Genomic DNA, 14,814 nt, shown 5'->3' with positions numbered 1-14,814 from the left:
GGTCAAGCACAGGGACGCAGTTTGATTGGCTGCCCGGTTGCGTCGATTCTATTGGACGGGAGCTAATGAACAACACGGACTCTGATTGGTCTGTGGACTGTACAATGGGTGTGCCTTTTACTACGTCAGCGATAGTGGAAAAATGTAAAATAGGGGACATTTTGGTGCTGTCAAGGAAGGGTGACTTGTTCGATTAAACATATTTCAAATGATCAAGGATGGAAAGCCTTTAATGAGGGACTGTCGCTGTCGGTGCGGATGATAAACTCAAAGTTGTCCCGTATATGACGGCTTTATTTCCGTGTGGCTTTGCTAGTAGCACCGAGGACCGTAGCATAAACACGTCCACATGTCCCGATAAACTATGGACGGGTGGAGCCCAATCGTTGCAACAGCCTCGGATAACGACCGCTCCAGCTCCGAGGGGGAGTACATGCTGGAGCCCGGACGGGAAGATGAAACCCGGGAGGAGGTGGACAGAGAGCACCCGGAGAGGATGGACCCCGGGGGTACCGCTGCTGTCGGGTTTGGGATCAGTGGGACCGGGGAGGGCAAGGTGGTGTTGGGTCGAGTCGGACAGAGGGACGACCAGGAGCTCAGGTACCTGCACTTGTTGTGGGAGCCCGGACGAGCTGAGCTTGGAGCCGGTGGAGTGGCGAGCAAGATGGGGAAGGTGACGGGGAGGAGGGCCAGGCGGCAGCACAGAGTGGTCCGGGCCCCCATGGGGAAAGATATTTATGGTAAGGGTAGGTTACAGGTTGGCCACTTTAGTTTAGCTACAGAGTAAAAGCTAAAAAATGTATGTAGTAATATTTAGACTCAAAAGATGTTTTAAGTTTGTGAGTATGGTGAATTATTACAATATGCGAGCTAGGTCCCTTGAAAATGACATCAGTAATTTCGATGTAACCACACAGGTAACTCAATGAGAATTCAGTTCTATCACAGTGTAATGCAGTGAATACCAGAAGAAGACAACTTAAGATATGTCATATTATTATGTATTTATGGTAAGGGTCGGTTACAGGTTGGCCACTTTAGTTTAGCTACAAAGGGTTAGGGTATGTAAAATGTAAAATGTATGTAGTAATATTTAGACTCAATCTCAATGTCGATAATGTGAAGATGCTTTAAGTTTGTGAGTATGGTGAATTATTACAATATGCGAGCTAGGTCCCTTGAAAATGTAACCACACAGGTAACTCAATGAGAATACAGTTCTATCACAGTGCAATGCAGTGAATACCAGAAGAAGACAACTTAAGATATGTCATATTATTATGTAGCTATCTTGTCTCATCTACATTACATTACATTACAGTCATTTAGCAGAGGCTTTTCTCCAAAGCGACTTACAGTCAGTAGTATATTACATATCATTCACCCATTCACACACTGATGACAGGCTACCATCAAGGTGCCACCATCAGACTCTAACTAACATTCATCATCCAGTCCACACCGATGGCAAGCCTTCAGGAGCAACTTGGGGTTAAGTGTCTTGCCCAAGGACACATCGACTGCCGAAGCCGGGTATCGAACCACCGACCCTCTGATTGGAGAACTACCTTACTCTCCACTACGCCACAGCCGCCCCAGTTCTATCACAGTGTAATGCAGTGAATACCAGAAGAAGACAACTTAAGATATGTCATATTATTATGTAGCTATCTTGTCTCATCTCTCATGTAGAAGCATGCCATCCATGCTCATGTGTTACACTGACAAACAGTATGTATAGTTGCAAAATCGGTGGCTGATCAAGCACCCCTTTTGGAAGTTTAAAGCCAGTGAATGAGGAGGTCTTTGTTTGATGTCGTGCAATCGGATCCCATTCATCCAATCATAAAGCAATATCTACATACTTTTCATTTTGAATGTCGTTTGAATCTCCACAGCCGCAAAAAGACTGAGGGAAGCAGCAAACAGCAACGACATCGACACAGGTATAAAAAGCGAGGCGATGCAGTTAAAATGCCTTGTAAGTGATGTAAGGTAAAGGTGATAACAGTTGTGTTTTTCCAGTTCGAAAGCTCCTGCAAGATGACACGGACCCATGTGCGGCAGACGACAAGGGAAGGACAGCCCTGCATTTCTCTTCCTGCAATGGCAATGAGAGCATTGGTAGGTTGGTAAATTATGTGTAATAATATAATAAATCATGTGTAATGCTGCTTGACGGTTGCCATACTGTTGTTTACCATACTGCAAGTAATTAAGATTCCTTTTTCTTGTAGACTGCATTCGATAATCATTGACCGTTAAGTTTACATTTTAACAGTTAAACATCCTTCTTTTTCTTAAATGTCTGTAGTGCAACTATTGCTGAGCCACGGTGCTGACCCCAACCAGCGAGACAGCCTGGGGAATACCCCCCTCCATCTGGGTAAGCGAGAACAATCACCCTGACCCGTAAAAACCTGTAGCATTGTGGTCTGTAAGGCATATGACTGTATTCGCTCTGACTCACAACTGTGCAGCTGCTTAATGCATGCACCTGCTAACATGAAGATGTACTGCAGAGTTACATAAAGCAAAGTTTAAGGGACGCTTTAGGCATGCAACAAGTGTTTTCAGACACATTTTATTTATGTATTTTGTGTCACAACATGCCCATTTTAACCTGTGTTTCTGCAGCGGCCTGTACCAACCATGTGCCTGTAATCACCACATTGCTGAGAGGAGGTGAGACCTCTTTGTATACATGTTGCTCAGTTTCCCATTGTAGAAGAGCTGTTTGTAAGTAAGTTCAAATATTTTTAGCATGTTATATATATATATATATATCATGCCAAAAATACTCTTAGTGAGTTTATCATAAACATTATATGACGCAATGCTACTGCTGCCCTGGTTTCATGTACAGTGCTGTGAAAAAGTATTTGCCCCCTTCCTGATTTTTTCTTTTTTTGCATATTCTTCACACTTGAATGTTTCAGATCATCAAACAAATTTTAATATTAGACAAGATAACCAGAGTAAATACAAAATGCAGTTTTTAAATGATGATTTCATTTATTTAGGGAAAAAAGCTATCCAAACCTACCTGGCCTTATGTGAAAAAGTAATTGCCCCCTAAACCTAATAACTGGTTGTGCCACCCTTGGAGGCTAGCATTTGCGATAACTGGCAATCTTTCACATCGCTGTGGAGGAATTTTGGCCCACTCGTCTTTGCAGAATTGCTTTAAATCAGCCACATTGGATGGTTTGAGCATAAACGGCTTGTTTAAGGTCATGCCACAGCATCTCAAATCGGATTTAAGTCCGGACTTTGACTAGGCCACTCCAAAACCTTCATTTTGAGGTGGACTTGCTGGTGTGTTTCGGATCATTGTCCTGCTGCATAACCCAAGTGTGCTTGAGCTTGAAGTCACGAACTGATGGCTGGACATTCTCCTTCAGGATTTTCTGGTAGAGAGCAGAATTCATGGTTCCATCAATTATGGCAAGTCGTCCAGGTCCTGAAGCTGCAAAGCAGCCCCAGACCATCACACTACCACCACCATGTTTGACTGTTGGTATGATGTTGGTTTTATGAAATGCTGTGTTAGTTTTTGCCAGATGTAACGGGACGCACACCTTCCAAAAAGTTCAACTTTTGTCTGGTCAGTCCACAGAATATTTGCCTAAAAGTCTTGGGGATCATCAAGATGTTTTTTGGCAAATGTGAGACGAGCCTTTGTGTTTTTTTTCGGTCAGCAGTGGCTTTCGCCTTGGAACTCTCCCATGGATGCCATTTTTGCCCGGTCTCTTTCTTATTGTTGAAACATGAACACTGACCTTAACTGAGGCAAGTGAGGCCTGCAGTTCTTTAGATGTTGTTCTGGGGTCTTTTATGACCTCCTGGATGAGTCGTCGATGCGCTCTTGGAGTCATTTTGGTAGGTCGGCCACTCCTTGGAAGGTTCACCACTGTTCCAAGTCTTCTCCATTTGTGGATAATGGCTCTCACCGTGGTTCGCTGGAGTCCCAAAGCCTTAGAAATGGCTTTGTAACCCTTTCCAGACTGATACATGTCAATTACTTTGTTTCTCATCTGTTCTTGAATTTCTTTAGATCGCGGCATGATGTGTTGCTTTTTGAGATCTTTTAGCCTACTTCACTTTGTCAGACAGGTTCAATTTAAGTGATTTCTTGATTCAACAGGTCTGGCAGTAATCAGGCCTGGGCGTGGCTAATGAAATTGAACTCAGCTTTCCAAAAAATGTGGTTAATCACAGTTCATTCATGATTTATCAAAGGGGGGCAATTACTTTTTCACATAGGGCCAGGTAGGTTTGGATAGCTTTTTCACCTTAATAAATGAAATCATCATTTAAAAACTGCATTTTGTATTTACTCGGGTTATCTTTGTCTAATATTAAAATTAGTGTGATGATCTGAAACATTTAAGTGTGACAAATATGCAAAAAAATAAGAAACCAGGAAGGGGGCAAATATTTTTTCACAGCACTGTAGATGAATGCTGTCTGACATGATCAGTGATTGAGAATTAAATTGAATTGAGAATTGAGTGTTAAAACTGTTTCACAGTGCTATTTATCTCGATGTCCCAGTATATTATTGAATTGGACACCTGTCGGCCATATTTTCTGTGGCTGTGTGACCATTTCCCACCAATAGATGGCTGCTTAGAACAAACAGAGGCTGATTTAAAATGATTTCAACTTAGACTAGTTTACAACATTCAACTCAATGTAGTTCAGGTGTAGGACTGTAACCACTGAAATGTCTGCGTTACCATGGCAATGTAGTTGTGGCAAATAAACTTAACACATTTTTTTTGTAGTAATAGTTTCCGGATATATAACAACACTGATCCTTCAGTCAGAGTTGATTAACTCAAGTGTGATTATTATATTGAGTCATGGAACTGAGTGTAACTGAGAGATCTTTGCTTTTATTGTCTCTTTGAAGGAGCCCGTGTTGATGCCCTCGACCGAGCAGGCAGGACCCCTCTGCATCTAGCTCGCTCCAAGCTCAATATTCTGCAGGAGGGAGATTCACGCAGCTTAGAAACCCTGAGAGGGGAAGTCACACAGGTAGAGGATGCCTTAACTCACCTGGCTTAGTCTTTGGATTGATCCTGATTAGTTTGGCAACTGCATGCTCCATTTTTTAGATAGATAGTATTGCTGAAGATTATTATATCTGACTTTCCCATGTAGATCATTCAAATGCTGAGGGAATACCTGAACCTAATGGGCCAGAGTGAAGCTAAAGAGAGGCTGGAGCACATTTCTACACAGCTGCAGCACACACGCACCAAAGAGCAGGTGAGACCCACATACTCATTGAATAAATCTCAGATTTGCATTATTAAAAAGAAAAGATTTATTGTGTAACTAAACTTAAATGTATGCCTTTCTTTTACATTTGCATGTATGGATTATTCTGATGGATTTACTTAGATTTCACCAAAACTGGTGCGTGGTTGTGTTTTTTCTTCTTTCTTTCAGGTGGATGAGGTGACCGATTTATTGGCCAGTTTTACATCACTCAGTCTACAGAAACAGAATTTGGGGGATAGGTAGAAGAAAAGGTGTATAGAGAGCTGAAGTCTTGCTACTTTTCAAGGAAGCCTCTGCTGCACTAGCCTTAACTAGACAAGCAAATTCTAAACCATACTGAACCACAATGCTGTTTAAACTCAATAATTAATCTACAGCATTACTCTAAAGGACAGTGCCATTTGAACACCCTGTCATTTTATGCAAGATAACACAATTATTATTTTGTGGGCATTTAAAGCTCTGATGAGGTTTTAATAGTGTTCCTTTGACTAAAACCATAATACTGAAATTGCTGACAAAAATATTATTTTCTGGGTTAAAATGAAAAGATGCTCAAATGTTAATGCCCAGTACATCAGTATAGTAGATGTCTTTTTTTTTTTAGACAGAAAAGATGTTATCATTTCAGAAAAAAAGGATAAAAGAAACCCCTTAGGGAAATATACATTGAGAACAGGAAGCTAGTGTAACAGAAGCCAACCCAGAAGTGCAATGGGATCTTGGCTCTCTATTGTGTGTTTGTGTGTCTGTGTGGGAGAGAGAAAGAGTCACAGCTGTGTCTAAGTGCTGACATGTTCTCTTTTTGCCTGCCATTATTATCTACGATAATTAAGAGAAATATTTCTCATGAAATGATTAAACAGTTTTCACTGTTGTAATTTTGGTTTTCTTATTGACAGCTTCTTTGTATCTCGTTGCCTTTTCTCTTGTATTGCATGTTATGTTTGTATGTGAACCGTACTGTAAAACAAATATTTGAATTATTTGACTGTTGTTGGAAATGGATAAATGTGATTCAATAAATCAATATGTTTGACTTTATTTGTCAAATATTGTCTTTTATACAACACGATAATTACTGTTTAACTATCTTGGTTCCCGTTCTGTAATTTAATATTTATTTCAGTATCACCATATGCAATGCTTGAGACTTTTGTTGTCATTTTGCATAGTAGGATCATAGATGTGTAAAAAGAGAAGAGAGGATAGTAGAGTAAGAAACAGAGCTTTAGCAAATGCATTGCTAATATGTTTTATATTCCTCTGCGCTGATTGGCTGCATTGCTTAAGCCCCTCCCCCACGTTGACACGTATTGTTGCTTTGCCGATAATAAAAAAAAAATGGCGACCGGACCCGCGTAAATTGGAGATCCATAGAGGTAGTAAAATTTAATAAACACATTGTTTCCTCTCTTCCTGGTGTGTATAAACATCCCATGCTATCACCCCAGAGAAGATTAAGACACTAGCAGAGTTGAATGCATGTTTGCCACATTATTTTATGCACTTGAGGCCACTGCGGCCTTGCTGTGGGTGTAAAGCCTCGGACTTTCCTTAGCCGCTTTCACCGGCCAGCTGAGGGCACACTCAGCCGAGACCCACACTAGTGCTGGAAATGTTGGGAAGCTAAGGACTCAAAGTGAATGGAGAGGGGGTGTGTTTGTGTATCTTTATGAAAGTAGGCGGGAGTTTGTTTAGCTTACATTTGTTGTACTGTTTTGTAGCTGACGGACCACAGCATTATTGTAACATAGGGTAACTTGTATTTTCCTTCAATAAGCAGCCATTCATTGAGGACTTCCACACTTTTGAGGAGCGTTTCGTTCAGGTTGCCTGCAGCTCCAGTGTTGCTTGGGCAGCTCAGTGTGGGACTAGGCAGGAATAACGTTAGTTGTGGCAACCCAGTACCTATTAAGAGTATAATTACCTTTGTTTAGGTTGATTTGTTTTTGTCCAGGATAGATATTATTAGCTTAACTTGCATTTGACTTCTTTCCCTTGGTGTTCACTTTACAGGTCATTACCCTGCCCTATGTTGTCAGTGACATACTGTGACATATCCACGTGTTGGCAAAGCAGGAACCATGGCTTTTGAGGAGATCAAGAATAAAGGAGGAATGGGTAATGTCTGCCTGTAATATTACTCTGTTCCAAATGTACAGACTAATCAAACAAATGCAATTTTTGAAGTCAAAAACATAATGTGAGTGAAACGTTACTGTTGCTCCACTGATTTGAGTGCTGGTTTGCACAAGTAATGGAAAACATTTTAAGAGACGTAGATATCACAAGATCCTTCAAACCGTGTTAGATATATATTTTTTTAAATGACATCTTTACTTTTGAGTTATGGATTTTAATACTCAGTTCCTTCATTCTAGATGCGGGGATGGAAGGAGACAGAGGCCTTGTAGCTGGTCGTAGCCAGAGAGAGAAGAGGAGGTCGTACAAGGATCTGTTAAGGGAGGAAGAGGAGATTGCTGCTCAGGTCCGTAAATCTTCCAAAAAACGACCCAAGGTAAGTTATCTGTCAACATTAACCTGATTATATGGTTCAATATCACAGGAATAAATGCCAAAAGTAAATAAATGCCAATAGTAATGGTGTTATAGCACATTATAATATTTTGAAATTATTTATCTATGAATGAAAACCAATTGTGTTATTCAAAATCAGGATTCAGAACTGTTTCCGCTTGGAGGGGACTCGCACAAAAAGAAGAAGAAACATAGTGATGACTACTATTACAGAGGTGAGAGGTTGAAATGTTGTAATAATCCTTTAATTTCACAAAAAACAACTCTTTAACTGTATTTACTTTTTTCATTTATCGTCCCTTTATCAGACCACGATGGTTCAGGTCCACCTCCCCACAAGAAAAAGCACAAGTCTGCAGACCGCTCCCCTACTCTCTCGTCCCCTTCATCCTCTCACCCGAAAGACACAGCGATGGGCCTCCTGCAGGCTATCACCTCTCCGCTGGCCACAGGTTCGGACCCCAGCCCCCACTTACACAAGAAACCCTCCTACCCACCCTTCTCCTCGCACTCCTCCAAGGACCGCAAACGTGAGAGCAGCGGCGCTGGAAGCAAAGGGAGCCACTCCTTCTCTCACTCCCGCCCCATGTCCTCATCATCATCTTCCTCCAAGAAGCACTCCTCGTCTTCCTCAAAGTCATCACTATTCCATGGTGGCGCTCCCAAAGAGGAACCCTTGACGTTACGCGAGGCCGACGGTCTGAAGATGAAGCTCATCATGTCGCCAGAGAAAGAGGAGGGAGAGAGCTACCCGTTCACACCCCATTCGTCCAAAGGAGGCGGGAAAAAAGAGAAGGATAGAGACAGAATGCAGCACTCAAAGTTGCCCAAGAAAAAAATGCAGCAGAATCGAGATCCACTGCCTGTAGTGGGGAAAGAAGTGGAGGTGGAAGGTAAGATAATACTAAATTATGTTCCAGTAGATGCAAGTGATGTTATCTTTCTTATAGTAAGGTTGGAATTATGCTTCTCCGGGCTACATGCAAGCAAACATACACGGATGTGGTGTGGACATGTTCACATGTGTTTTTCTTTCAGACATGAGTTAAGAAGCAGTGTAACGTTTAGCATGGCCATTCCCATGCTCACATATGTCTTATAAGGTGTTCCAGCAATTTTGAGGTTGATACAATTTGTTACACAGCTTTGATGCTAAATTTAGCCATTTTTTCCCACTCGAGAATTGATCAAAAATCTATCAAATATCAATCCAATCCATCTAGAACTTTTGACATTTTTAGATACCTGTAAGAATTTCATTTTTTCGCAATTGGCTGGGTAACCCTTCTACTCTGGAAACTGCTCAGAAACCTCCATATTGTCAATGTATATACAATTTATATAGGAAAACCATAAATCATCTGAATGCACAAGGTCAACAGTTTTTGGTTGTAAAGTTTCATGTGGCTATGATTATCCTAGAGGTCACAATAGTTCATTTTAATCAATGATGCCAAGTAAAAAATAAAAAAAAAAAGGTCTCTCTATGTCGAAATGGCTTCTACAAGGACTAACATCATCACACAAATACAGTTGAGCTCATTGGATCAACAAAGTCACAGCTTTCCAGTCAACCCCACTTTATGCAAATCCAAGACAGTTAAGGGAACCCAGTATATTATATTCAAATTATATTCAAATAAAACGTTTTTAGAATGAGGAAAATAACATATTTATACTGTTTGTTTTTAGCATCGGATCAGCATAAAGAAGGCGTTCTGTAAAGACTGGTGGTGGACTCGTGGGAACCCATTTTCATTCACATATCTTGATGTGAAAGGTCAAGGAACCTCTTTCAAAGTTGCGTTCCCTCACCAAAATGTGTAGAATTATTTATCCACCTTCCAGACAAGCTAGCAAATAAATGATTGGTATCAATGCGGGTCTTAGGTCGTCTAGTTTAATATGATACCAATATATTTACCCTAGATTTAAACATCCCCACAGACTCTTAAAGACACTAACATCGCTTGGGATCGCCTGTGATCCGGCTGGTCTCAGACGTATGAAATAGTACATGAAGCACCTTACTAGTTAAGAACTAAACTGAAGGTATATACCGTATTTTCCGCACTATAGGGCGCACTGGATTATAAGGCGCACTGTCAATGAATGGTCTATTTTCGATCTTTTTTCATATATAAAGCGCACCGGACTATAAGGCGCATTAAGCGAAACAAAACAGTCAGTCAGTCAAACTTTATTAAACGTGTTCACAATAACTCTCAACATTGTTCAAACGTTAATGAGCGTATTCACAATAACTCCCAACCCTGTTCAGTTGTAACACGTAAAAAAAACAGTCTGAAACCGCTAAATCAAACGTTAGCGTATTCACAATAATCTTTTGGCAGTTGCTGCGAGACGGTAGTTCGTGTGCGGATGGAGAGATTACGTCTTTTCATAAAACGAAAGCACCAAGAAGGAACGCCTCGAAAGTAATTGATATTCATGTCCCGTGCTAACGCTGTTGCCTTCAGTCGAATAGAGACTGTAGAGACGCTTCTACCTGCTGCTCTCTGTTCAATAACCCACTGTTCAATTTTGTCCTCTAACTGTGGCCATCTCGCTTTGTTCCCTCGGAAACTCTGTGTGGTCTTCTTTACTTGGCGCAGGTCATCTTCTTGCTTCCTCCACTTCCGTACCATTGATTCATTAATGTTGAATTCTCTCGCAGCTGCTCTATTCCCATGTTCTACTGCGTGACTGACAGCCTTGAGTTTGAAGTCCGCGTCGTAAGCGTGTCTCTTGACAGGTGCCATTTTGGGGTCCTTATACACACACACTGTAATATTATGGTGAAGCACAGTATGTATTACTCCGCGACGCTCCTGACTACGGTAGCCGTAATGCTGCAAGCGGTGCGGCTTTGTAGTTTACCAAAGTCGTACTAAAACATTTTGACAGAGCGCCGTGTACCACACAAAATCGCTTCGCGGTCAGTAAGCACAACCAGAATTAATCCATATATAAGGCGCTCCGGATTATAAGGCGCACTGTCGTTTTTTGAGAAAATTAAAGGCTTTTAAGTGCGCCTTATAGTGCGGAAAATACGGTACGTTACAATCAGTAAAACTACAATAGCTGCAGCTAAATCTCGGCAACTCGGTAGGCTTAGGCCCATTGCATCAATAATAAGTACATTTACTTAGCTTTTCATTTTTATCATTTCATTAGTTACTTTGGTAGCAGAAACATGTTGGTTTGCTGATCAAACAAGTACTATTGAGCTGTATTGGCACAGTGATAGCTGATGCAGATATTATTGGTGCACCTGGAGTCCCAATGTACCATATCACCTTAAATTATTTTGATCCCTATGATGGATCTTGTGTTGTTTATTAATATTCATTGATGTGTTCCCTGTTATACAGGTCATTACGGAGGCGGCATGGGGGACGATAGCTCTTCATCCGGGGGTGAGCTGGAGGCTGGTGAACTGGTTATAGATGATTCATACACACACATGTCAAAAAAGAAGAAGAAGAGCAAAAAAAGCAAGAAGAAGAAGGATAAAGAAAAGGACAGAGACAAGGAAAAAAGTGGGAAGGACAAAAAGCACAGCAAAGGATTTGGTGGTGAGTTTTCTTTTTGCTGAATATATAACGTATAGGGAGTCGCTCTTCTGCTGCACACAACTGATGTGATTATACGATACTTGTCATTACAATCTTTTTACCATTGCATGACATTCTTCAGACTCATCGAGGGGCCACAGCCACTCCCATCCGACTGTCACACACAGTGCTGTCGGTCCAATGTATGCAATGGGCACGCCCGTCCCTCCACACCACCATCAAGGCAATGATGGAGTGACAGAGAAGAAGAAGAAGAAAGAGGAGAAAGATCGGGAAAAGCACGAGAAGGAAAAAGATAAGGTAAGATGAGGGTCTATGAAATTTCTTGTTCTATTGTACTTCTTGTTGTACTTGGAAAAAATAGATTTGAACGGCAAAAATAATTGGCATGAAATCTACAACCATGCAGAACCTCCTTCAGATACTTCTCCTGGGCTTCTCTTAACACATGGGGCCAACATCTGTCAACATCATTTGTTATTGCTGAATATGTCCAGCTGCCTTTTTATTTTTGCAAACTAACACAATCATTTGAAAAACTGTTCAATCCTCTTTTCTTTGTGCGTCTGTTTTTTCGCATTATCAGTTGGTTTTTTTTGTCCTCTCTTAGCCCAAGAAGAAGAACACAACGGCGTACCAGGTGTTTTGTAAAGAGTACAGGGTCAACATAAATGCAGAACAGCCAGGACTAGGTCGGTGATGTTGTGACATACTGTATATGTAATGACACTGATTGGGTTATTGGTCTTTCAAATATCACCAAAATACACATTTTAAGCGATATGTTTGTATGTATCTGCAGTGTTTGGTGAGCTAAGCAAAAAGTTGGCAGAGGTGTGGAAGGCGATGCCAGAGAAAGACAAATTGGTAAGTTTTTGTCCTTATTTGTAATTGATACCAGAAAATAATTTTGAATATCGCCGTTATGCTTGTAGTTGTGCTGGTGCACTAAATGTTCTGTGTCCCTCTGTTTGTCCTGAGCAGGTTTGGAGGCAGAAAGCTCAGTATCTGCAGCACAAACAGAACAAAGCTGAGGCCACCACAGTCAAACACAAGAGTGCCAATGAGAGCAAAAGCAAAGGTATCTTCGACTTTTAACTGGAAAAGTTTACAATTGATTGATAATGTTTAATACGTTTTATAATTTCTCAACTCCTTGTCCACTCACTGTCAGTTCTCATAACTGTTGCGTTTGTGTTTGATCATGAAAGCTGTAGGAGCTGGAACAGGGATAGTGTCACCAAACAGAGCATCTGGCAATATGTCACTGTCCCCAGCACGAGTCCCAGATGTTGATCCCATTGATGCAGCAGCTCACCTGCAGCTACTGGGAGAGTCCTTGTCCCTGATTGGGCATCGGCTACAGGAAACAGAGGTAAAAATCAACATGCCGGCGTGTACATACTGTATTTACAGGCCAATTAGTAGTTGATGTAACCTATAATCCCTTAACCAGATTAGTAGAGAATAATACATATGAAAAAGAGACGTAATAAGAAAAATGCTTTATATTCCATTTGAGAAAGCCCTGCCGGTACTATAGCTGTATGGTGTAGATGGAAAATAAAACCCTTGACATCATACATACAGCAAATTATTTATTTAAATAGTGTAAGTGCTGTTGAATAATTTGTGAATGTTGACAAAAGTTTCAAAATCCTAACAATTTGTTTTGTTTTAAATTGTAAAAGTAATTGCAGCAGAGTTGCAGAAGTCGCTTAGCTTGCTTGACCTGCTGTCTGTGTTATCATTTGATTTGGGAGATTTTTGCAAGACTTCCAGCCCAAAACCCCCAGCAATTCATAAAAAAAACTACAATGACACTCGGAGAGCACAGACAACGGTGCATTCAGGTGCTCCTCGGATTGGTCCCTTTTTCTGAGTGTGGAAGTTGTACTTTCGACTTTGGTGTGTTCATGAGCTTTAAGTCTTAATGTGGAAACAACATGGACGCTACAAAGAAGTGAAGTGTGTTGTATTTTATCGCTTTACAACACATTAGCTGTTTTTGAGTGGTTGTTCCAACTTGACAGGGGCATTTGTCAATTTTCCCAGTTGCGATATATTTTTTCCGATTATTAAGACACCACAGGAATGCAGCACAAAGTCCCTATCTGGCCATGTTAATAAAAAATGAAGCTAAATGCGTGTACAAAAACACAAACAAACAACCTGAGCCAAAAACATGACCTCTTTGGCAGAAGTAACTTAGTATTTTATGTTGCCCTAACGGTAGAAGATGTGTTTTCTTGTTGAAATGCGATCAACACTGATTGTTGTAAGTTGTTTTTGGCAGGGAACTGCTGCGCCCTCTTCCTGTTACAGATCTTTTAGTGGTACAGAGTACTGGTCCGTATGTTTCATCACTATGCAGTGGAATGAGTGAGTCATGTTTCTTTGTGTCAGGGGATGGTGGCAGTGTCCGGAAGTCTGTCCGTTCTTCTGGACTCCATCTTGTGTGCGCTGGGACCGCTGACCTGTCTCACAGCACAGATACCACAGTTAAACGGATGTCCTCGAAACGTCCTGGTAAAGTATTAGCATTTGTAAATGCTGTATAAATTCAACTTACACACGATAGTGTGCATCTTTTTTGCAGTTTCCTAACAAAGCTCTCTTTCTTTTTCTGTCAGTCAAATACGTTGGACAATATTGCCTACATCATGCCTGGGCTGTGAGTAAAGGGTGATAATCAAAATCAATTGATTCGTCATCAGAAGTCAACAGATCTGAACAGATTGGTCCTGAACAGGAGACACCCTTGGACTTTGGACTTTAATTTAAGCCACTTGCTTGGCATCTGAAAACTTGGATATTTCTAGCGTCAATGTTTTTAAAGTGTATTTTTTTAAAAACCTTGTTCTCTTAATTTTCTAATTGTTATATTTTTAAATGAAACATTTTACTGAACATGTTGATCTTTCTTGGCATGTCAGCTTAGTTTTATTGTTACTGTACAGTGTGTGCGTGCGTGCGTGTGTGTGTGTATGCGTGTGTGAGTGTATGCGTGCATTTGTTTAGCTGTTTAGTGTGATTGACTGTTGAGTGTTCTGTCTACATATTTGATTTTTTTTTTACTGAAAAGTACAGGAACATGCAAGTCATTTGGTCATGATCAACATAATATATTTGACAGCTGCTCTGTTTCTTTGACCATGTAAACAGTGCTGTCATGCCTTGCTGTTTTATACATTTGATATTTTACTGTGCGTACAGCATTTAGATTTGGACCACTCTGTAAAAAAAAAAAGTGATAGAAAAAAACAGATTTAGGTGCAACCTTGTTTTAATCAGGAGCTGTTCAAACAAATCACTGTCAGACATTTAACAAAAAATGGCAACATTAAAACTGTTTCCAAATTCAGCTCTGCCTTTTGGTTTTTGTTTTATTAGCCATGCTTGC

The 14,814-nt window shown here is 40.7% G+C and overlaps 2 protein-coding genes across 2 annotated transcripts; both read left to right on the top strand.

Annotated features, from left to right (window-relative positions):
* Nucleotides 1-142: 142 nt before the first annotated feature.
* On the top strand, nt 143-6,314 carry ankrd54 (ankyrin repeat domain 54). Its single transcript, XM_054607610.1, has 8 exons — nt 143-740; nt 1,899-1,946; nt 2,026-2,124; nt 2,315-2,386; nt 2,638-2,685; nt 4,919-5,043; nt 5,170-5,277; nt 5,461-6,314. The coding sequence occupies exons 1-8, from the start codon at nt 365-367 to the stop codon at nt 5,533-5,535; spliced, it is 951 nt and encodes a 316-aa protein (XP_054463585.1). The 5' UTR covers nt 143-364; the 3' UTR covers nt 5,536-6,314.
* Nucleotides 6,315-6,587: 273 nt separating this feature from the next.
* On the top strand, nt 6,588-14,744 carry hmgxb4a (HMG box domain containing 4a). Its single transcript, XM_054607523.1, has 13 exons — nt 6,588-6,674; nt 7,312-7,416; nt 7,677-7,813; nt 7,973-8,048; nt 8,142-8,726; nt 11,208-11,411; nt 11,533-11,711; nt 12,022-12,103; nt 12,214-12,278; nt 12,396-12,492; nt 12,623-12,786; nt 13,818-13,940; nt 14,045-14,744. Exons 2-13 carry the CDS (start codon nt 7,380-7,382, stop codon nt 14,087-14,089), a joined length of 1,794 nt encoding a protein of 597 aa, XP_054463498.1. The 5' UTR covers nt 6,588-6,674; nt 7,312-7,379; the 3' UTR covers nt 14,090-14,744.
* Nucleotides 14,745-14,814: the final 70 nt, after the last annotated feature.

This window comes from Anoplopoma fimbria, chromosome 11 (assembly GCF_027596085.1).
Source record: "Anoplopoma fimbria isolate UVic2021 breed Golden Eagle Sablefish chromosome 11, Afim_UVic_2022, whole genome shotgun sequence".
Lineage (NCBI taxonomy): Eukaryota > Metazoa > Chordata > Actinopteri > Perciformes > Anoplopomatidae > Anoplopoma > Anoplopoma fimbria.
Note: the sequence above shows the minus strand (reverse complement) of the source record. Positions and strands in the feature narration are given on the sequence as shown.